Consider the following 24,988-nt stretch of genomic DNA (forward strand, 5'->3'; position numbering starts at 1 on the left):
ACATATTCCTAACTGTTAGTAACACTATTATTCGGCCCTCCCCTCAGGCTTGTTGTATTGGCGTCATCTTTGATTCTGCCCTCCCATTTACCCCCCATATTCAGAACATTTTCAGGTCCTGTCACCTGCGCAACATCTCCAAAATCCGCCCCTACCTGTCCCCAGAGGCCACCAAACTCCTTGTACATGCTCTTATAATCTCTCGTCTGGACTACTGTAACCTCCTCCTCTCTGGTATTACACTAACCCGACTCTCTCTTCTACAATCTATTATGAATGCTGCAGCCAGACTCATCCATCCTTCCCTCCGCTCCTCTTCCGCTGCATATCTTTGTAGTTCTCTTTATTGGCTTCCATTTCACCTCATCACATGCCCAGACTTCTCTAGAGTTGCCCCTACTCCCTGGAATGGTCTTCCTCGTACTTGCTCCTACTTTCTGCTCATTTAAAAGAGCTCTTAAAAACATATATTCAGTTTCCTACCCATGTTCTTCTGTCCCCTAAACCCTCACTACTTCCCACCAAGTTCTTTAGGGCAGGGCCCTCTCCTTCTCCTGCGTCACTATATGCATATGTCTGTCATCTGCAAAACCTATTTTATGTAGAGTGCTGTGTAATATATTGGCACTTTATAAATACTGTTTATTATTAATAATAATAATAATAATTTACGCACTCAACACAGTTATTGAAAAACACAGTTATTATCAATAAATTGCATATGGCTTTGTTTGTTCTTACGCTGTTTAATAACCACACTCAATAAATTAATTGTATCAAATCTAGGTAGTATGTTGCCAACTGTTTATATAAATGTGCACATGAACCCAGTGGTTATCTGTATTATACTGCCTGGTGCATTTGGGGCTGGTGTAGTATTTGCACCCCTGGGTTCAGTAATGGTCAGTAATGGTTACCAGCATGCCTCTGAAGAAGATCAAGGTTGAGGCCAGGCTGACTCATAATAAATATTGGCTAACACTATACATTGACCAAACCAACAAACATCCTCAAATATCTTGAGAAGCAAAACATATTGTATCTGATAGGGTTATTTTGGAGCATAAAGGTATGCCATTGGGTGTAGTACTTAGTATTAGGGGTTTGGATTACCAAGTCAGGCAGCCCAAAGAGACTATACATGCTAAGGGAAATAAAGAAAAAAACAATGTCTATTATTTAATGCTTTGCATAGAAGGCCATGCTCTCCACTAGCCAGGGGGAAAATGGAAATTAATGCTGGAAAATCTCCCCATTCCTACTAGATTTCAGAAGAATCCTAAGTGTCCCTTCCTGTTTAAAAATGTAAAAATGATGCCTCTTTAGATGTACACAACACATGCTTTTATCTTACATGGTGGTGTTGTACCCTAATTAGTTTTCCTTTTTTCAATATTATCTACTGAATTGACAAATAGCCACTTATTTCAACCCAACTATATTGCAAATGTGTGTGAATTCTCCTACTTGCCCAAAGACGTGCAATTCTATTCAACATGTTTTGTTATCTGTACAGTTCTGGCACAATACAAAGGGGCTTTTTATTTTTCTTCATTGTAATCAAAGCAATTCAGTTTGTGATCAGAAACTAGGTACCAACAAAGATTTCTCTGTACTCTCCTCCACTCATCATCCGCTGTTGGGGTAATTCTATTATTTACTGATTAAATAAGGAAATCTATCCAAATGATGTCATCACCCAGGTGCAGGGAAGAGGAGCCCCTACCATTCAAATTTAGTGCAGACCAGACAACAAACTCATAAATAGTTAGCTGTCATGGCTGGTCACCTCAAAAGCACATAGCACTGCCTGAAACACAGCTGCAGGTAGCATTTTCCTATGAACTAAGACTAAGATGCAGACTAAAGGAAAAAGGGAAAAGCTTGACACATTTTTTTCTATTTAAATTTCAAAGGACAAAAAAATCTTTACAAATGAATGATCACATATATTTATTCCTTAAACGCTTTTATTACTGTATGACCAAAGTGATATCTAGATTGTCAAATAATATTTGTGTTGTGAAAGAGAATAAACCCAGGCAGCTGATTACACCTACTACATGTGAGCTCTAGTCATAAATTAGTCCTGATTTATGGGAAGAAATTGAAGTCAACATGACAGTATGGTAGGAATATTAAAAGAAATCATGGGGGATCATGATAGGGGTCTAAATTGTGCTGTGGTTCTTGTAGTCTTTTGTCACTTTATATATGTCATAATGTGTTAACATTGTCTTAATATATTAAAACAATGATGTGATAAAATCCCCCAATAGTTTCTATGTATTTAAAACGATGAAGTCACACACTACACTACACAGGTATTTATGGAACACTCCTGCCATCTGGTGGATTTATATATTATGGCATTTGTCATGAATGTTGGTTGCACAGTATTAGCTTCACTCAGTATTTGTTTAAATGTAGTATTTTATAATATATCTGCTTAGTCATTTTACTTAATTATCAGTAAATGTTTTGTATAGGCAGGAGTTTTGGTTAAAATAGATTTCCAAAGCTTCTAGCTAGTTTTCACAAAACTTTTGAATCACTAAAAACTGTCAGGAACTGAGCTTGTATTATAGGAGGGGTATCCAATGATAAGAACAGAAGTCAACTGCCTACCCTGAGTGCGATTATTGTTTAAAAAGAAGGGGGAGAAAGAGGCAGGCTTTTATAGGCATAGTTCATAAAAAGAAAACAAAAATGTGTTAGTTTGGCATATATCACCCAGGTTAACAGAGATCCACTATGCTGTCAACTTGACTAAACACACAGATCCTGTGCTATGTACATCAGGACAACATATCCATGCATTACATTGTCTCACATGGGTACTCGACCATTAACAGGACAAATAAATAAAAGTAATTGGATGGTCCCTTCCCACTAAAAACTATCAATTGAATAAGCACTTATATATATATTTATCAGTATACCATTACATTTAATATATGTCCAGGGCATAACTAATGCAAATGCTTGCTACTATTTGGTTTAATTTTCACATATGACTACAAAGCTCCTCTAATATTTCTAATAGTCAGTTTTTATTTTCTCATACTTTTAGGTATCTTTTCTGTAGAGAGGCATTAAGATTGCCATTGCTGACTTCTCCTTCTGTGAGTATTTGTCACCTGGCTATCATGCCAACCATCTTCCCTATTAATTTGAGTCTTTTATCCATTTATATAATGCTATGTAACTGTACTTTTATGTCATGGATGCCCATTCTGGTTCAGTTACCCACAATGTAAATGTCCAGAAAGATAATGCAGCTCTCATTTTTCTCTTAGGAAATGTTTGCTTTAAGTAGTCATGTTTAAATAATACCTAATTATTACATAAACATTTGAACTTGTTTTAGGACATCTGAAACCGTTTTTTCAGATCAAAACAGTAAGCTTGTCTTAGTTATTCCTTTGGGTATATAACTGAATTGCTGTGGATGGTTGCGGCCACTATGAGTACAGACCAGCCAAAGGAATGAGTAGGTGTGCAGTTGAAGCAGGACCTGGCTAGGACCTTTGACATGCAAAAACTGTTGCACAGTGAGAAATCCTTGGAAAGGGGTTGGTTAGGGTTAGAAGTTATTTTCACTATGTGGGTTATACGGGGAAACTTAAAGGAGAACTTAACAATTCTCCCAGAATGTGTCTTGATCTCTTTTGATGGAGTTTTTTTTTCTTGCAATCTATACCTATTGCAAACCTAAACAAGGTCCCATAAATTAGAGCTTTAGTTTTGTAGTTTTGCAGGTCAAAAGATATCTTGTGGCAAACAATTTGTGTGGTATAGTATTGCAAATGACAGATAGCTTTCTTGGAGTTTCTCTAACATTATTTAACTTTTATAGTGTAGGCAGAAGACTTTGGAGGGGTCTTCTTAAAGCTATGTAAGTTAGGTCTCATGGTGGAGAAGCAGGGTAGCTGCTTGGGTAGGCTTGGAGGTAGCTGGTCAGTGTAATCTGCAGAAGAGGATAAGAGATATCCAAGCCTAGTTCATTTTTTTATAGGCCAGGTGATTGTGATTAGTTCTGGACAGATAGATGCACCTTTTATACATTTCTAGCAAGACATTTGCTGCAACACAGGCAAGCACCTCCAGTGCATGTTAAGCAAGCTTGGGCCACATCTCCATTTTGGACACCCAGTAGTTGATTAGGTCTTCAATTCTGAGGTTAAGGGTATCTAAGATGGGTGTGACATACTAATTGATTATCATAACCAATTACTACCAATGAATTCCCACCATGGATAGGCCTAGCTGCTGCTTACTGAAATAATGTAAATCTGTGTTAGATGTCCCCTATCAGTGATGGTACTACTGCTGCTTTCTGCTGCAATAAGATCCTTGCTTGGTACATTATTCTTTGAGTTCTTTATTATCCTCCACCAGGTCTTTCCGGTAATCCGTCCTATTCTTCTCCCTAAAATTACACATACATTCTACATTTGTAGCCACTCCTAATGAGTGTCAGAGACATGTTCCTCAGAGAGTCTCCTACCTACATATTCCCATATACAATAATGACATCAGTCACTGCAGCATACAAAAAGTGCATTTGAACATGTTTGGATGTGACAATTCAGCTTTTTTTTTGGCAGTTTGAGTTGGTGCTAAACATCCATAAAGCTAGCAGTGGCTAGGTAAGCCCATCTTTAGCAGTGGTCACCAATCAGTGGTCCATGGAAAAAATGTTGGTGGTCCACAGAAAAATGTGGACATTATTTTCAATTTTTATGTTTTATTAATAATAAAAGGAAAATAATATTGTAATAAATTCTTATATTGTGAATGACAATTTTCGGCTTTACATTGCACTACATTCGTGAACTGTAATAGAGACAGAAAAACAAAGGAGGCACAGCGTGACATCAGTGTAGTATTAAGTTATATGAGGCAACCGTTGTAACCGAGCCATGCGCTTCAGTATTGTTTCCACCATTACAACAGTCACACACCCACTCGAATACCGATTCTCATTCCATTGTTTTATTTTATTTGTTTATTTCTCAGATGCTCTTTTAGGTAAGTATGACCCTAACTGTGTATTTTCTTTAACTGTTATGATTCATGGCATCAAATAGTTTGACTTTGAAAACTATCATTTCTTGTTCGGTCTTAGATTCCAATTAAACAAACCCATAATGAGTGAGAAAAGCAAACAAATATTTTGCATTTCTTTAGTAATACCAAAGATAATGCAACTAATATTATTAGTAACAATAATAATACTTCACCTAGCCGTGAGCTGATCAATGAATCAGAGCCTCCACAGTCCTCGTCAAGTACCATTAGGAAGATCAATATTTTACAAATATTTTTATTTCTTTAAAATTCATATTAATGGTTCACAGGATTTAAATTTATGAATTTAGTGGTCCGTGATGTCCGAAGGGTTGGGGACCGCTGCTCTGTAGTGAGAGACGACTTTTTTGGCATCAGCTTTAAAACTAGCTAGTTGAGCAACCAAGTCCTTCATATCAGCCAGTAAGAGTACATAAGAGAATGTGAAGTATCTGAGATGAAAAGCTTTTATTATCATCCACAACTTTGCCTGATTTTAGCTGCTGCAGGGTCAGCTTGGGTCTGCAGAGTCCTTATCAGCTCTTGTCCTGTTTGATTGGGGTCACCTAGGCAGAATAGTTTAAGCAAAGTATGGTACCTTTTTTCTTGGATACGGCAGAACACTTTGTGGCATTGTGGGTTTAGAGGATGTTGTAGATGCCAATATAGAGGTGCTGTCCCTGTAAAGGTGGAAAATGAGGAGGTAGAGGTATAGGATGAGGATCAGATGGTGCCAGTGTCCAAAGTGGGCGAAATACATAAAACCTTCGCTAGTAATGCAAATGAAGCTGCACCCCTTGCGGCTTGCTGTCCAGCAACCGCTAGATTGATCCAGTGTTTTGTAAGGAATATGTAAAGCCCATGCTTATGGAGCCACATATCCATGGTCCCGTGCACCGACATCATGCTGTACTATACTAAGTAGCTTGTAGTATCCTAGTAGTTTGTGTGTCTTTGTACTTTTTCTTCTTATTTTATTTTTGCCTAATGATTACAGTAACAACACTAGAGGGTGCAGAAGTACCCTCATCCAATACACAGCAATAGCTTGGAAGATTCATGAAGTAGAAGCAGATTAGCTGGGATTCATTGCAGTTTTACCAGTTAGTTTGTGCACTTATTAAAATATTATATTTATATATTATTATAGGGCTAATTGTTAAACTACAATAAAAATTGATTAGCCAGACTATTGCATTCACTAATAAAAAAACAAAAAAACTGTTAAAATACACAAAGAATGCAGCCTGGGTAGTCAGTAAAGGGGAGGCATTGATCATGCAGCCCCACACTTCCTGTATCATACCGGACCCATGTCTTCCCTTAATAAAAGGGGTCCCAATCGAAGAAGGCTGCATGCTTTTTACAGACAAACTTATAGCAAAATTAAAATAGGCATTTGCAGGAAATTGCGCATTAGCATGGAGTTGTACTTTATAACATGAAAGTTGGCCTGAAGCTAGCCTTAAGCATAAGGCCACATGACAGGGTGAGAAGGGGAGACAGGAAAGGCAGGGATTAAGGTAAATTTGAAAAATAATTTTAAAAAAAAAGTGCGGGGGAAAAAAGAAAAGTGTGGGGAAAAAAGAAAAGTGTGGGGAAAAAAAGTGCGGGAAGAAAAGAGTTGGGGGATTGGTGGGCTTGCTGGTTAGGGTAGGGGTGAGGGCAAGCTATAAAAAAGGGGGACAAGGGGTGGGGGGGCAGCATTTTACACAAAGAGCATCTCCCACCCTCCCTCCCTGTATAATTTGGATGTTTTTAGGTGCATATGTCATGGCAGCAGGTGTGGCGTTTTCTAGGTCCATGAAAGAGTTAAAGTTTTGTGGGAAGCAAGAATAAAAGGTGGTGGGACCCATCAGGGTATGGGTCCTTTCGTTAATGATGGTCCTGCACGACACTTGTTGTGGGGGTTAGGTGTAAAATGTGCTTATCCGCTAATTGTCCCCGAGGCGGTGTGCTAGTGGCTGGGGGTGAGCGGAAGTAGTTTTAGTTAAAGGGATAGGATGGGGGGATTTTTCATGGACCTGTAAAAGGAAAACAATTTTGGTGAAGAGAAGACAGTGATTTGGTTGTTTTTGTTAAGGTTGTATATATGTGTTTTTATGTATATGAAAAAATGTTATATATTTACGTATTGGTTAATAAATTGAGCTGCTATGGTCAATTTAATCCAACAAAAGGTTTGTGGTCTTTTATTTGGTTTAAGGTGGGGGTTGGGTTGAATTGGTTGAAGGGTGCAGTTCATGGTTTCCTCTGCTTTACCCAAGTCAACATTTTCATAATACAAATTTTCCATCAGACGCATTATGCTCTTGTATCTGACTATCCGTGGATGTTTAGAATCACATTTATTCACTAACATCAGCATATTGCAATTCCTACCTAGAAGAACCAAATAAAGAGCACAGAAACAACAGAATAGATTTTATTTATCTCAAGAAGCGAGAAACATGTAATAAGCACAGTCTGGAATTTGAGTTGAAAGACCCTAGGGTGCAGAATGTTACATCTAAGCAGTTAGTCAAATTTATGTTAAAGATACCACAGCAGCACAATGCAAATTAAACTTAGTGTACTATTAAAGATAATAGGGAACATACTGTAACACTGAGCCTGGTTGCCTCGGCAACTATCTTACAGTAGCAGCATCTGCCATACTGTCATGTCAAGGACTGCATGTGTGCCCATAGCCATGGTTAAATGAACCCTTTTTGAGTTGTATGTTTTTTCAACTAGCAAAATAAAAATATTATTAAAATGTAAAATAAAAATTCCTTTAAGTACTATATATATCTACAGTGGTCATATATTATGGCCTCAGTTCAAATTCTGAAAAAAAAAAGACAAAACAAAAACATAACGCCACACATACACAAAGCAGCACAACAAGTAGTTTTATCCAAGCACTGACGCTATATAAATCCCTGGTTATTCATTTCTAAATATATATCACATTTTAAAATGATTAGAGTGCCTTGGTATGGAGGCCTTTAGGTATATTTATAGTCTTTTGGTCTTTAATAATGGCCCAATGTATATTTATATTGCACGTAATTATAAGGTAGTGCACATCAGACAAAAAAAAAAAAGAGGTAGCATCCAAGATGGGAAATGGGATTGGCTTTTATTGATAAGGTCTGAGAGATCTCTGGGACAAGTTGTGGCAGTTGCCTGTCCAGGGCTTGATAGTAGTTTGTATGCATGAAAAATAGAATAACCTTCTGTTGAAAAAATCTCTGCTAGATTTTTGCAGAAAAGTAACAATGAATGATAGATAAAACAAGAATTGTGAAAAACACACACCAAAAATTAAAAGATATAAAGGGGCTAGCTGTGAGACGGGTAGCTGAGGGGAGTATTGATAAATAGGAACAGAGCTTGTACAGATGAGGATTACAAATAAACTATTAAAGATTCATGCCAGCTCTCATCTGGTTTCAGGCCCCATCTCAACATATCCAATGTGCTAGGGGCTAAGAGAGGGTAAGGGGATGTTCCCTATTGTGATAAATCAGGGGTTAGAATGCCACAGAACAAATTTTGGGGGGTATATTTTATGCTTACCTTTTTTTTTACTGCTTACTTACCCATTAAGTTCCCTAATAATACACTAAAAAATATAACACTAAATTATAACTACACCAAAATACTTCTAAAAGATAAACAATTTCTAAGAACAAAATATCTTTATAATGTTAACATTTGATAACATTTCTGCATTGTATCTATTATACAAAAAATTCTGTAAACTTTATTTACTTTACTTGTTCTGTGCTAGAGTTTTTATAAATGACAAACAATGTTGTGTTTGTCAGGTGAGATTGAATGCTGATGCATAATTCAGAATACATCAATACTTCATGAATGTGACAGCGCTGATGACATCTGTTTACAGACTTGTGATATAACATTGAACAAATAATCCCCAACTAAAGTCAAAGATCCTGGCTTTCTAAAGCAAAAAAACCCTGGTAAATGGAAATTAAAATTATACAAGTACAAGGATAAACTGAAATGTAAAACTAAACTTTAAGACATCAAATCGCTAAAGACAGACTACATATATGCAATGTAATAATGTGGTATTATATATATACAAAATTTATATATATATATATATATATATATAATTTTGTTTTATTTTGTAATCTGCACTATCTGTACTACCTGATTTGCTATGTTGCATATTAAAATGCTTTGTGTCTTTTGAGACTGAATTGCCATTCCTTGTGTTATATAGTGTAAAAGCAAATATCACTTTGTAGGGCTGACAATATGTAGGAGTCAACATAAAGGTGGTATAAAAGTCATATAGCATTTTCATGCTGTGTCTTACTTATCTTCCAGGTGATCTGAATTTCGAACAGGAAAATTAGTAGCAGCCCACATGTGCCAGTTACGAGTAGGGATGAGCTAAATGATTTCTGAAGAGCTTATAGTAAATTTAGGCAAATTTTTTGTGTGATGCCCCCCCCCCCCCCCCCCCCACACACACACACACACACACACAAATGGTTTGATGGTTGTTAGATTAATATGACATTTTGCATATTTATATTAGGTAGTTGAAACTACTTTCCTTTTCTAATGTGTTCCATAGACAGTTTTGCAATCCTGGGTGAAAAGCCTGTGATTGTTAACAAAGCCCTCTAGCTTAAGTTGTAACTTCAAAGAACTGACTTATCATAGTAAGCTCATTTCAAAGGTTCATTTCGATTAGGCAAACTGTAAGGCAGACTACTACTGCTTTTCTGTCTCCTAAAATATCCTAATGTGTTCTGTGAATCCTTTGCCACATAATAAATGTATATTTGTTTTACAAAGATTGCATATAATGAAAGTAATACTGTAATAAATAATCCAAATCCAAATAAAAAGTTGACCTTTAAAAAACACCCTCACCTCTTGATTTTACTTAAATAAAATCACTTTATTAGGCTGGGTGGGACAATCTTTTGGCTTTTTTTGAGTGGAAGTTGGTCTATACCTTCTTTGCCTAATAGGCAGTCTAATATGGCAAAGCAGAAGTTTGGTATACACAGTACACTTAGGGCTTTATTTATAAAACAGGGGATCCAAAATTTCCTTAAACATTTCATGGTGGAGAATCAATTACTGCCATTGAAACACATGAACCTGGAAGATTCTCCACTAGGGAATGTTTTAGGGATGGTTCAATTTCCATGCTTTATCAATAGAGCGCTTAAAGTGCAGTATAGTGAGAGAGTCAGCAGCTGGGTATGACAAGACGATCAAATTTAGCTTAACCATCAGCAGGCCACATATTTGGATTTACTCTAGGGTAACATGTGACTAGGGAGATTTTAATGCCAAATATACAATATAAAGGTCACATCCATGAATCTGCAATCAAATATATTGAATCAAAACAGCCATAAGCCAAAAAAAGTACGAACAAAATGATAGTTCAATCTGTGTGTAAATTTACACACAAGGTTTGTAGGTTGGAAATGCTCCTGTGCTGAGTAAGCCCTATAACTATCATAAATCATAAACATATGTATAGTATTTGTTTATTCCTGTGTTTATGAAGCATTGACATATTTAAAAGCACTGTTCAAAGTCGAATCACTAACTGTCCCTCAGAGGATCTAATGTCCCCACCATAGATAGTCATACAACTCTAACATAGTCTAAGGCCAATTTTTGGGGGACTAAAATTACCCTACATGTATGTTTTTTGGATATGGTAGTAAACTGGCAAAAGGGAGGTAATCAACACAAACCCAATGCAGATAGTGTCCTTGCTGAAATTTAAACCTGGGATCCTTATACCTTGTACTGCAAGACCAGGGTGCTAATTAAGATACCATGACACTCTGGGTCTGATTTATTCAAGTTCTCCAAGGCTGGAGAGGATGCACTTTCATCAGTGAAGTTTGGTGATCTGGAATGGATCTGGTCCAGGATTGAAAACATTAGCTAACAAATAGCAAATTACTTTTACGAAATCCATTCCAGGTTTGCTGGATCACCCAAGTTCACTGTTGAAAGTGTACCCGCTCCAGCTTTGGAGAGCTTTCATAAATCAGGCCTGCTGTGTTTTTGTAAGATATGCATTTAGGAAGATCACCACCATGCAGTAGGAAATACAGTACAATTGAAGCTTTCCCTATTGGACTTTCATAAGATAAGTAAAGCTCAGAAACCAGAAATTCTGAATTTATCAGGTACCAAAATATATTATAACTAAATTGCCAATAGTCCAGTAGGTAACACTGTGGTTAAATTTAATGATTTCAATACAAAACATTTTAAAGCAACATCCCACTTTTTAATAAAACCATCTTTTCTATTAATTCTGCAGAATGTATATCTTTCATACTCTGTATTGTCAAAAATAACCACAAAGAGTAATTGCTAAATATTGTCTTTCAAAGGATTGCACTTGTTTACAAGACTGGATCCATGTTTAATAATTGCATATTGATTAGTATATCCAGGCATCCTCTGAGTTTTCTTACCTTCCTTAAAGGTTTCAGCTTAGTTTCCATTACAAAGTCATACTTGCAGAGTTCACAGCAACGGGTGTCTGAGCTCTTTATCCACTGATGCAGACAGGCTTGATGAACAAACCTTAATGTTCCAGTACAGCGACAAGGGGTAATTAATGGGTTTTCTTCATCTCCCTCACAATGGCAGATTCTAAAAAAATATGCAAAATATATTTAAGATTTGCCCTAAGAAGAACACAGACACCACATTTATTTGTTGTATTTAGTTTTAGAAACATGTCGTACAATAACTTGTAATTGTGTATATCACTATTATAAATATCAGCTTTTATCAGTCCATCTGTAAACCAGATAGCATTACACACAATGTAATTGCATTTATAGTCCCATCCCTGGGGTTTGTAATTGTATATTTTAGTAACCTCGACAAATACTTGGACTGAATGTGCATCTCTAAATTGTTATTTTTAACAAACGTTGCAGGAATTATGGTAGAAAAAAAAGATTTTGTCCACTGGGCTGTCAGTTCAGTTTCAGGTTTGCAATTTTGCTAATTATTAATATGGTATTTCCTCTTTACTTCTGCCTGACTTAGTTATTACAGTAGGTCTGTCACTACATTCCTACTTGGAAATGATAACTGAAATACTAAGGGCTATGTACTTACTTAAAATCTCCTCTTGTTACTAGTTGCTGATGCAGAATTTCTGCATAGCCAGTATATGTCTCCTAGGGCAGCATGGCTGCCATGGGTATCAAGCAGACTCCACACATCATGTTGCTTGAGATGATAAGACATTCCAGGCAGTTGCTTGGCTTGTGGGTGGAATGTAGCCATATATTTTTCATTGTTTTGCCTGCATAGTTTGTACCTTTCTGTAAATGAAATAGTAATTTGTATACTTGCAGATCACCCAATTTAGATCCATTGATAAAAATTGGTAGAGTTAGTTCCAGTTGTACTGACAAAAATTTAGCAAGCAGTCTCTATTAGCTTCTCCACCCCCAGGATGGTAATGTGCTATATGGCTATGATGTCTAATTAGTGTAAATGAAGTCCAATGAAGTCAATGGTGAAAAAAATTGGTGTTTTTGCATGGTCAATTAGAACAAAATGCCTTGGGAAGACCACCAAATGATTCAGGAACACTGGGTTAGTTTTAAAAAAAAAAGTGGAAATGTGTAACCCAGTAAAAGGGACTGTTTTATGCAGCTTAGAGGTCAGCATGTGAAAAACAAAAAACTTTCAATTTACACCTCTTAGTTGTCCCCTGATCCTGCCCATGGTGTTACAGAATCACTGAGGTTCACTTACGATCTAGAAGTTAGTAAGAACAATATCAAGCTAGACTTGGTAAGAGGCATGTGTGAAAACACAGCACCCCGCGCATGCGCGGTCCCGAGTCCGTAAATATAGTGGTCCGTGACTTCCAAAAGGTTGGCAACCACTGTGGTAGGGCATCTGCCTAGCCACCAGCACCAAAGGTTTCTTAAGATCCCTTCCCCAGCTGCTTTTTGGTGCACCACGGTATTATAGGATAATCTCAGGAATAGAAAACAAACAAAAAAATATACAAAAAATATCTATGGGTTGAGGAGGTGGAATAATTTATTTAAGGATTTTTTATGTTTTAGTTTTGAATTAAGAGGCTTAGAATTATAATTTCTGTTTTTGTCTTGCTGTGTCTCCACGTGGTAGATTCACCCTCTCTGTTGTGCTGGTGATCATTGTTACTGGGACACAGCATAATTTTTTTAATTCTACCTATTACCAGAAGTGAGGGAAATACATTTAATATGAACATCTACTGAGAGGAAGAAGAAAGTTTTTTTCCAGACCAGTGTCTCTGGATTGGGAGGAGCCTTAGGGTGGAAAAACAAACGTTTCCCTGTTGACGTTTGCAGCAGGAGCAGTATCAGCAGCTCTACTGTTCCCTAATGCTCCTCCCAATCCAGAGTCACTGGTTTGGAAAAAAACTTTTTTTCTTTCTCTCATTTAATCCTTGGGACAAGAACAATACAGAATGGATTGTTTTCCACTGGACCTTCCACATATATTCCCTATGTAGGATCATAAAACGATGTACTGGAACTTGTTCATGATCTGTAAATTTCTATTGTGTAATTATATGTTTATTGCACATTAGTCAATATAAATAATTATTGCCAACTAAAACACCTCCCTTGTCTTCTTGACGACCTATTGTCCTTTTTATTTTCTATAATATACCTCACTTCTTATAGTGAGTGAGGTGTGGCAAATCTGACACTAGTAAATGAGAGAACTGTCTACACTTTTACTCCCTTTTTTTTACTTTACACAAACCTCTTATCATGGATGTATGAGTTGAAACAACCTTTTTCACTTTCTTATAGCAAATCAAGAATAATAATTCACCATAACAAAAATACTACAGTAGTAAACTGACCTGCAGACATCTAAATCATCATACCACTCATCATCATCATTATTAGAGGCAGCAGTACTCTGAAAGGGAGCTGCAGGTACTGGTGCTAGGGATTCTGCACCAGCCCCCTCCTCCCTTACATCCTTTTTGATAATAGTATCCTCTCTACAGTGGCACCGGCACATCTTTAAACCTGTGCAACAAGGCTGCACTTTTCTTTTTACTCTTCTGTTGGGATAATGTTTTGTCTCAGCGAATGATGAAGATGATGAAGAAATGTTGGGTTCTTTGCACTTTGATATTTTCCTCCTTCGGTGGCTGGTAAAAGAGTTGTATACATTGCTATTTTGCTGTTGTTGACCTTTTTGAGAATTTGAGTCTTTGGACTGTAGAGAAACCATTTCAATTGCATTAGACTCTGAAGAACCTTCATAGTTGTGATGAGTTCTTTCTTGTTTCCTTCCTCTCTTACATGTTTTTAGCTTTCCATGTCTTTTAAGTCTTGTAGCCCAGCGTCTTTCATCTGATGAGGATTCTGTGTCAGACACTTCTAATCTTTGTAATTCACCTTGAGGATTTATCATTCTCTGCTTTCCTGATTGAGCATAGCTAGCACAGCTCACCCGTTTACGTCTTAGTCTTCGTTTTACTTGTTTTTTGCCATTCTCTTTACCAGAAGGTGCAAATGGCACAACAGGGGTAGTATGGATAAAGTCATCTTCGGAAACATCAAGCAAGGCAGTTCTAAAAAGCAAATCCATGGCCAAAACAAAATGGGAAAGAAAAGCGATGAAGAAAAGAAAAGATGAATAGATGAAAAACATTAAAAGCAACATAAAAGGAAAATGTGTATGAAAATGTGCTGAAAAATCATATGTAAAACTAAAACTGAAAAATATCTATTTTATATTTACCATAATTAACAAGTGATCAGTGCTTCTGGAAAATTCAAGTCACAGGTGTACCCTCTACATACCTACATATATCCTGAGTTGATGGACATACAGAAGTTTGTGAGTGGCTCCTAGGAGCTGTGCCTGTTGTTGGACTGCTTGCCTATAGAAAAAGAGAAATATTATTACACCAATCCAATTTTTTAAATGTATCTAATACCTCTAAAAAGCAAAAGCATACCAATAAAATAATTGCATTTGTCTTTTATGCAGCTTCAGGTTTAGTTCACCCTAGTGATTTACTAGTCTTTAAATGTTGTGTTTATTAACCCCACCTCAAACCACTCATCTATGAAAACTGCACACATGGTGGTATCTGAGATACTGCTACATGCAGTATCTAGTGGCAAGCAAATGATAACATCCATAGTGAAAGTCCATGGACTAGCTGTTGAAGTTCAATACAGAAATGTCTATTTTAGATGGTGCCAGGTCAGTTAGCTGACCTCATTCACCTAGGACCATTGTTTGAGCCGCCTCTCTATTATACCTCAATTGGCTTTGTATTACACTGATATCACAACAACACAAGTCAGCCAAGACTGGTAGTAAAGAAGGTGAAAGCATATTTAGGACTGGAGATTAGAAGAATAGGGCAGACAGTTGCCTACTCATCTAGTAATTTAGTTGTAGGTTAGTGGTCCCAGTCAACTGTACAAGACCAACAACACTACGTATGCAGTCGGATGGAACTGGTGGGCAATGCAGAAATCTCAACCTTAGATTTTACATTAACATGTGTACATGATACTGACAGCCATCATCATAATATTTGTAGGCATGCTTACATAAATAAGGCAATTCTACCACCAGATATAAATGGATGCATACTTTCCTACAGATACTTTATTGTAATTAATATCCTTGAAGAAATTTCAAGGGCACAGCACCCTAAATTATCACAAACAAATCAAAACAAATCAATAATTTTAGCTTATAGAGATGAAAAAATACACATTCAATACAGGTTCAAACCAACTTGAACTTACATAGTCTGTAGTCATAATTAGAAGCTGTATGAATTCTATATTGAATTACACACACATTATTCAGCCTGCCACAGTTCTTCACTGCCTATAGAAAATCATTATAGATTATTCTCCACTACTGCTGATAATATAAAACCAGTAGGTAAGTATAAACACAAAAGGATCATTGTTTTATAAATAATTGATGCAACATCTAATTGCGGCTTCAGGTTATTTGGGCCAGTTAAGTAGAAGGAATCACTCTCATCCTGCACTATTGTTTTCTGCTCAGTATGAATGTCTCAAAAGTGGGTAACAATGACAATACAAAACTATAATACTACTCAATTTCTGTAAGACCAATGGTACCCTTTGTCATATTTTAAATGTTATGCTCGCCTTGGAGAGTTTTCCTCTCAATTCCTGATCTGTCTGACACCAGCTTCTTGCGCAGTAGGTATGGGAAAATCGGCCAATGTAGACATACAAGGGAGACAAGGCAGAAGTTCTGATCTTCACTACTCTATTAAGGCATTTGTCTTTATTGCTGTTTGAATTTCCTTACAGAGACAGGGACATCTTTAAAAAGTCTACCATGGGCCTAAATCTTATGAACCTTATCCAATAACAATTTTTTTAAGAGTTGGGTTTTATTAGATAGAATTTGTTTAATAAAAGATTTATTATAAGAAGCATTTGTTGATATACCCTTATGTGGCTTAATTGCTATACCTCTACAGACATAAGAGGACAAAGGCCATCATATACAGGTTAACATAGAAGGACAAATACACTTTTGAATAAACACGCCTGGGTGCCTTTTTTACTCATCAATGGACCTTCTGAAATATTTCCAGCATGTCACTGAAGTTTTTCCGGCACTCTTTTAAATGGTATACAATTTGCACCCTCTCCTGCAGAAATGTTTTAACAAAATAGTAAATACTTAGATTTTGGAAATATCGGTAAACCAAGATTGGAAACATGACCTATGGAAGTTACTCTATGGGCTCTATGTATAAAACAGGGAATCTGACATTCCCTTGAACATTCTCTAGTGGGAATTAGATACTGCTATTGAAACTCATGGATTGTAAAGATTCCTACGAGGTAACGTAAGATTGACAAACTTCATTTGTTACTGACATTCCAGAGTCGGGAATGCTATTAAAAAATGTCCAGATTCAAAATTGTTATATAGCTATTTACATTTTTTTTTCTAAAATGAACTTTACCTAAAACAGTAATGACTGTTTCTGTCATTTTGCCATCTGCCTTGTAAACCATTAATGTTTTTGCTAACCAGTGATTACAGCATTCAGCTTTGAATACCATGAACTTACAGTACAATAGATACTGCAGAAGAAGATTGTAAGTGCCATTTAATTAAAATATGAATAATTTTCTCTAATGTATTTCATGCTACATCAAGCACTCACATGCCTCACTAGTTGAAAACCGAAAGATAGACTGCCTTCATGTCATCGATGTGGCAAACCTGTAAAATATGCATTTCTTTAAAATACCTACAATGCTTATGGGTTTAGCTATTTTTTAGTATGTTTCAGGGTATTTTTGTGGATTTCACCTTAAAACCTAATTTTTATTTTATTCTCAGCAGACCCATAAATGTTAACTCTAGCGATTTATAGACTTATTAATGTTTTTTAGAAAAATATGTAAAAAGTTGCAAATGCTTTTAAGGAATCCAATCTACATTTGCTGGACTGCCCTGGATCTCCTACAATATCTTCTCCAGTCTTGGAGAGCTTTAAAAAGCAGGCCTATTGCTTTGTTTTGTTCACCCATAAAATAATATATACAACATATTGCATCTAGCAAATCAACTTTTAAAAGAACAAGAATTACATTAGAATCCATTGACTTAAACCCTGCAATTACTAAGATCATAAGGACATTCACATTCCAAATCAAATGCAGAACTTTGTAAAATGATTGACATTTTAAATCAAATCTAAATACATCTTGAGATCCACAAGTGGGAAATAAACAAGGCATCTATATTTAGAGAGAGAGAGAGCATTAAACCAGGTGTGAGTTCTCAGAGAACTGCAGAATAATCTTAGTAAGTATAGCACAGACACAGGAGCAAGTTACCCTTAGATATATATTATGTTGTTATAATGGTATATTTTTTTCATTTATATTATTTTTGTTTGCATCATCATTGTTACTATGCAGGCATACACAAAATATTTGCTTGGGATGGTATTTTGCATATTTTGGAGCATTGTGGTGCCATTTACGTTGAATGCCATTTGCACTACATCAACTTACCTACTTTGCAGTGTGCTAAAGTACCCAATAAAATTTATTACCATGTGCTGAGTTCCAATAACATGATATGTTTTGGTTTCTTGGGTGCATTGACAGCCCATTAAAAATAAATAGTCTGCCTTAACATTGCACATATAAACACACAGCACAGACGTGAACCCAGCCCTAATGTCCCACTTAGAAAACTACCTAATACAGTTGATTAGTTAAAACAGAAACTAAATTGGTTGGTGGGTGGTGAGCTTCTGCCATAAGCAGCAAGTATGCACAACATACTTGAAGATTATGGCGCATACTTACCCTGTGGAAACAACCTAGGCATGCACATCATCCTTGGTGGTAGGCTCTGTGTGTGGCAACCCATGCACCATGTTGTTTAAAACAAACAAAAAGCCACCGGGAGCCAGGCATTTAAAAAGAGAATCTTTTGTTAAATAGTACTACTGCCTCCAGGTGGTTTTTTGTATCGTCAGTTTAGGTCCACTTTAATAATGCATTCCTGAAATTAAATCTGAAAGTGAATCTTTAAATTGTTTTTTGTTGTATCCTAGGTTAGAACTGGACATTGGTTAGGGGACTGATTAACGTGTAAAGTCAATGTAGAATATGGGCCTGATTTATTAATGCTCTTCAAGGTTGGAGAGGATACTCTTTAATCACTGAAGCTGGGTGATCCAGCAAATCTAGAACAGATCAGGTCCAGGATTGAAAACATTTGCTCGCAAATAGCAAATGACTTTAAGAAATCCCTTCCAGATTTGCTGGATCACCCAGGTTCACTGTTGAAAGTGTATTCTCTCCAGTCTTGGAGAGCTTTAATACATCAGGCACAATGAGTGTACATTACAAGAACGGCTGTAGAGAAATAGGAATACTTTGGCAAGTAAAACAGTAAGAAATAAATATTCCAGTATGCAGTAAGATGGGCATGGAGGGCCATGTCTTATGCATCACAAGAAATTTGCTCCTTCACTGGGTGGAATGCTGCCAAATCTCACTTTCACTCCTTTGCAATGGGCCATAGAGGGTACAAAATCTCACTTGTAAGACTGTTATGGGAACAAGGCCATAGTAAAACGTAAGTTAATTTTTAGCAATTTTAATGTTGATGAATTGCAAAAGGATTGCTCCTGTGAAATGGGTGTAATAGTTTAGTATATACTAGGCTGACTTCTATTTTGTGAAATACCGGTGAATATCCACAAAAATGATAGCCCTGATACTTGACATCTCACGGGAGCGTGTTGGGTTTGTTATCACCACTATCCTAGACATGGGCAAGCTTTAAGCGAAGTGGGTGCCAAAATGTTTGAACAGTGATCAGAAGAAGGAATGAGATGAAGCATCCAAAGCCGTTTTTGCCCATTTTGAAGCTGCACAGGACTTTTTGGCTAGGTTAGTGACTGCGGAATAAACCTGGCTCCACACACATGATCCGAAAACCAAGGAACAATCAAAGGAATGGGACCACAGTGGGTCCCCTTGGCCGAAGAAGTTCCGAACCCAGAAATCGGCCAAAAAAGTCATGGCATCCACTTTCTGGGACAAAGACGGTATTCTGTTGGTGGACTACCTTCCCTTAGGGCTCTAGTATCACCAGACAGTATTATGCTAACCTCCTGGACCAGCTGAAGGAAGCAATTAAGACGAAACGCTGTGGAAAGTTGACCAAAGGGATCCTTTTTGTGCAGTATAATGCACCTGCGCACACGTCCAATGTTGTGGCTGCCAAATTGAACACCCTGGGTTTCCAATTGGTCCACCATCCCCCCTACTCACCTGACCTGGCCCCTTCGGACTATTATCTGTTCCTGAATTTGAAGAAACACCTGAAGGGGCAACGTTTTGAGGACATTTCTGACATCAAGGATGCTGCTGAGAGCTGGTTTGCAGCCCAACCAAAGAAAGGACTTTTATTTGAACGGTCTGGAAAAACTGCAACTTCGCTGTACCAAGTGCATCAGTCTCAGGGGGGAATATGTTGAATAAATATGTTATTTCATAACTCTGGCTCTCTTCTTTCTGGGCAAAGCCAGGAACTTCTCAGCATCCTTCGTACATTTGCTATATCTACAGCTCACAGTATATTAGCTTGGTGGTCAAGGGTAAGAATGCCTTTTACATTGCTGGCCAGGAGGAAGCCACTGCTATAGGCTCTCTTTAAAGTTGCTACCTCTTCATGATTGCCCCTGCCTTATGCTAAAACCCTGGAGTTGTGTAGAGTAGGTAATAGGGAAGTTGATGATGAACATGGAACCACCAGAGAAATGTCCTACTGACACTGGAAAAGGGTTAGAAACAGTGCTTCACAACTTTATGGGCTTCCTGGACTAGACACAGAGGGCAGAGTGGGGGGAGCCACACCTGAGAAGCTTACATCAGGCAAAGGTCAGCTCACTGGGCAATTTTGGTGCCTAGACATTGAGCCTGAATTATTAAAGCTCTCCAAGGCTGGAGAAGATATACTTTCATTGGTAAAGCTGCGTGATCCAGCAAACCTGGAATGGATTTCTTCAAAGTAATTTGTGTATCTTCTGGAGTGTATGCTCTCCAGTCTTGGAGAGCTTTAATAAATCAGGCCCATTTTCTTGTATTATCCTAGGGGAATAAAATCATTCTTGTCTGATGGAGGCAGGAGGAATTATTTTGTTTCATCCCCATTGGCCACGGCATTAAGTTTTTGTCAGTTTACTGAGTGAGATGCAGAAGAGTGACTGAGCTGTGACATATTTTACAGTGTGTGGTAGCAAAGATAAGAAGCAACAGTGGGGATTTGATCTGTGTTAGACTTTGCACCAAGACCTTTTGAACAGAGATTAGAATGTACTTGATGTGTCATTATTTTATTTTTCCTGGACAATTGCCCAAAAATTCACAGACAGCTGATTTTATTTTTACACCTCACACTAGGAAACATTTCACTGACTTAACACTATGACACCTTTGGGAGCTATCCTTTAAAGTTACACTTTAGTGGTGAGATTATAACATGTAATGGGTGAGTGTGCCAATGCCTGTAGGCTGGCATCACACTGTAGACTTCTGTGAATTGTGCAAATGCAGGTTTAGATTTGATATAGATAGATTCCATTTTGGTCCCATTTTTTAGAGATTTATTTTTCTATATTTTTATAGTATGTCCATACATTTTGGGATGGTTACCAACTCTTATGTGTCATCTCTATGCCAACATCCAAGATCAGAATTTGCTTCTGAACACACACACTGTCCTAGAATATATGAACGTTTTTAACATTGTCATCCTAATGGGATCTCTTTTAAGGCTAATAAATGCCTGTGTGCCTGTGTACTTGCACTTCCAAATTACATAGCATGCATGTATTGTAACACATAAAAAAGTATTGACTCCCTGCATGTGTATGAAGCTTACCCCATGTGTCCCTTCTGGGTGCCTGGGACCTCCATGGCATTTGTCATGATAGAGAGCAGCAGGTGATCAGCCAACATTTAATCACTGATCTCCCCTGAATAGTATGAACCTAGAAGTACTCATCTCTGAGCACTTTCACGTTTAAAGCTTTCAGAGCAACAGAGTGTAGAGCGATATTAGGGGTTTATTAGACCCCTGACCTGCAACCTGCTATCAAACAGAGGGCTTTTCAGATTCCGTGTTACTACAGTAAAGCTAAGTGTGAAAAAAGTTTTTAAAAAAGAAATAAAAGATGCTTAAAGGTAGAAGCTCAAATATGTGTGTCAGGTACATACAAAAACGACTGTGGCACAAATATATGGTATTCCTTTATATGAGAGCAAGGGCCAACATTCACTGTTAAATTTAGTTAAAAAGCAACTAGATGTGTTAAACATGAAACATGAAATATTTGGTAAATGCATAAAAAAATGGGAACAATGGTATGGTTTAGTACATTAAAATTATTTGAATAAAATAAATAAAAATACTGATTAACAGTTACTGATTGCTTTGTGTATTCTGGCTGTCAGAGTATGTCTGTCTTTGTAAATGATTGTTTTTGCTCTGTCTAAAGGGGTGTACAGCGGTGCCCAGCCTCAGCAGACTAATAAATCTCTTACCAAGGACCAAATTATTTAATTTCCAATGGGGATGATGCAGCTTGGTGCTTTCTACTGGCCCTTCTCTCACCACAGAACTGATCAGGGCTGTACATAAAGTGCTCGTTCATTCTAGTGACGCTGGAAACAATCATGAAAAAAATGATAAAGAAAGTTTCCAGAAACAGACGTTTGAGTATAGCCTAAGTGTTCCATGCCCATGTGCTCTGTCTTTGCATGTTGTATGTGTGAATGTTCCTTGAATTTTTGTTACATGGTCAACCAATAAATATGTCCATTGAGTTCAACCAAAAAGCAAAAATGAATAAAAAAAAGTACCTTAAATTCTCATTACTCTAAACCCACAGTTAAGTTAGGGAAAGACACAATAAACACCCTCCCATGTGCTCTAACGATGCAAAACATCATTCTTGATAACCAAAGGCAGTCCTACAATTTCAAACAATGCCCTAACATTTTATTTTTATGCATCTTCACAGATTTTACACAGAATGAATCTACCTAGTGGTGACATAGACAACAACAAAAAAATATTTGGAGGAATCCTAACCCCTTCCTACACTATCCAAATCCGAGGTAAAAGAGTTTTTGAATTTAAACATTGTATGTGTGTTTTGAGTGAATTTATGTGCAGCTAATTCTTCCCTACAGTTAAGGTCCTCCTTATGTTTTAATGCTGCCCTTCTCCGAACTCCCAAATACACAAAATTTGTTATTGAACTAGTGCCCATAACTGGACTGCATAAGCTAAATGTTTTTTTTTTTTTATTTGTATAAATATAAGATAATGTATCTTTCTCTTGAGTCCCAGCTTTTCGTATATAAGAAAATATTTTGTTCGCTCTAGTTTCAGATTGACTTTGCAGGTGAGACCAAATGCAAATAGGTAACCCATCGGTACAGATTTGCAGTTTTAAAAACCATTCTGTTCATGATTGTCTTTCTATGCCTATTTGTATCAATACCAATAATTGGTCCATCAATTCCAGATGGTTTTTAATACAGTTATTCTAAACATCAGTACAATGGTATGGTTTAGTACATTAAAATTATTTGAATAAAATAAATAAAAATACTGATTAACAGTTACTGATTGCTTTGTGTATTCTGGCTGTCAGAGTATGTCTGTCTTTGTAAATGATTGTTTTTGCTCTGTCTAAAGGGGTGTACAGCGGTGCCCAGCCTCAGCAGACTAATAAATCTCTTACCAAGGACCAAATTATTTAATTTCCAATGGGGATGATGCAGCTTGGTGCTTTCTACTGGCCCTTCTCTCACCACAGAACTGATCAGGGCTGTACATAAAGTGCTCGTTCATTCTAGTGACGCTGGAAACAATCATGAAAAAAATGATAAAGAAAGTTTCCAGAAACAGACGTTTGAGTATAGCCTAAGTGTTCCATGCCCATGTGCTCTGTCTTTGCATGTTGTATGTGTGAATGTTCCTTGAATTTTTGTTACATGGTCAACCAATAAATATGTCCATTGAGTTCAACCAAAAAGCAAAAATGAATAAAAAAAAGTACCTTAAATTCTCATTACTCTAAACCCACAGTTAAGTTAGGGAAAGACACAATAAACACCCTCCCATGTGCTCTAACGATGCAAAACATCATTCTTGATAACCAAAGGCAGTCCTACAATTTCAAACAATGCCCTAACATTTTATTTTTATGCATCTTCACAGATTTTACACAGAATGAATCTACCTAGTGGTGACATAGACAACAACAAAAAAATATTTGGAGGAATCCTAACCCCTTCCTACACTATCCAAATCCGAGGTAAAAGAGTTTTTGAATTTAAACATTGTATGTGTGTTTTGAGTGAATTTATGTGCAGCTAATTCTTCCCTACAGTTAAGGTCCTCCTTATGTTTTAATGCTGCCCTTCTCCGAACTCCCAAATACACAAAATTTGTTATTGAACTAGTGCCCATAACTGGACTGCATAAGCTAAATGTTTTTTTTTTTTTATTTGTATAAATATAAGATAATGTATCTTTCTCTTGAGTCCCAGCTTTTCGTATATAAGAAAATATTTTGTTCGCTCTAGTTTCAGATTGACTTTGCAGGTGAGACCAAATGCAAATAGGTAACCCATCGGTACAGATTTGCAGTTTTAAAAACCATTCTGTTCATGATTGTCTTTCTATGCCTATTTGTATCAATACCAATAATTGGTCCATCAATTCCAGATGGTTTTTAATACAGTTATTCTAAACATCAGTGAAAATTATCATGTCCATCAATTTTGAGTTGGCTACATACCAATGCCAATCCATGTCAAACTATTTAGCTATTTATGATTTATTAGCCCTGATTTACTAAAGCTCTCCAAGGCTTGAGAGAATACACTTTCAGAAGTGAAGCTCCAGAAAACATGGAAAGGATTTTTAAAAATCATTTGCTTTTAGCCAGCAAAAGTTTTAAATCCTGGACCCGATCCATTCCAGGTTTGCTGGATCACCCAGCTTCACTGATGAAAGTGTATTCTCTCCAGCCTTGGAGAGTTTTAATAAATCAGGGCCAGTATGTCTGCTTGTCCATCAGTATCTGTCTAGCTTTGTTGGTTAATCGATGACCACCCATTTTTTTTTTTTTTGCTAGCTGTGTCATTTCCAGGCTCACCATGAATGGCAATACATTTGCCTAGTAAATTGTCTGTGTCTGCTATGTGTTTTTGCAGGGGCACCTTTAGATCATCACCTAGGACTGGTATATAATGTCCATGGGCCCCTACAACCAGTCAGTCTTTCT

The 24,988-nt window shown here is 37.0% G+C and overlaps 1 protein-coding gene across 4 annotated transcripts in view; it reads right to left on the reverse strand.

Moving 5' to 3' along the window:
• Nucleotides 1–24,988, reverse strand: part of MARCHF1 (membrane associated ring-CH-type finger 1) — a 120,307-nt gene that overhangs the window by 43,438 nt on the left and 51,881 nt on the right. For 3 of the 4 annotated variants that reach the window (XM_072406008.1, XM_072406007.1, XM_072406006.1), the window contains 3 exons: nucleotides 14,934–15,013; nucleotides 13,979–14,701; nucleotides 11,559–11,739 (listed from right to left, as the gene is read on the reverse strand). In XM_072406008.1, the coding sequence (XP_072262109.1) occupies nucleotides 11,559–11,739; nucleotides 13,979–14,701; nucleotides 14,934–15,013 (984 nt within the window). The remainder of the gene's footprint in view (nucleotides 1–11,558; nucleotides 11,740–13,978; nucleotides 14,702–14,933; nucleotides 15,014–24,988) is intronic. The other variant, XM_072406009.1, reaches the window with a different exon arrangement.

The sequence above is a fragment of the Pyxicephalus adspersus genome, chromosome 3 (assembly GCF_032062135.1).
Source record: "Pyxicephalus adspersus chromosome 3, UCB_Pads_2.0, whole genome shotgun sequence".
NCBI classification, from domain to species: Eukaryota; Metazoa; Chordata; class Amphibia; order Anura; family Pyxicephalidae; genus Pyxicephalus; species Pyxicephalus adspersus.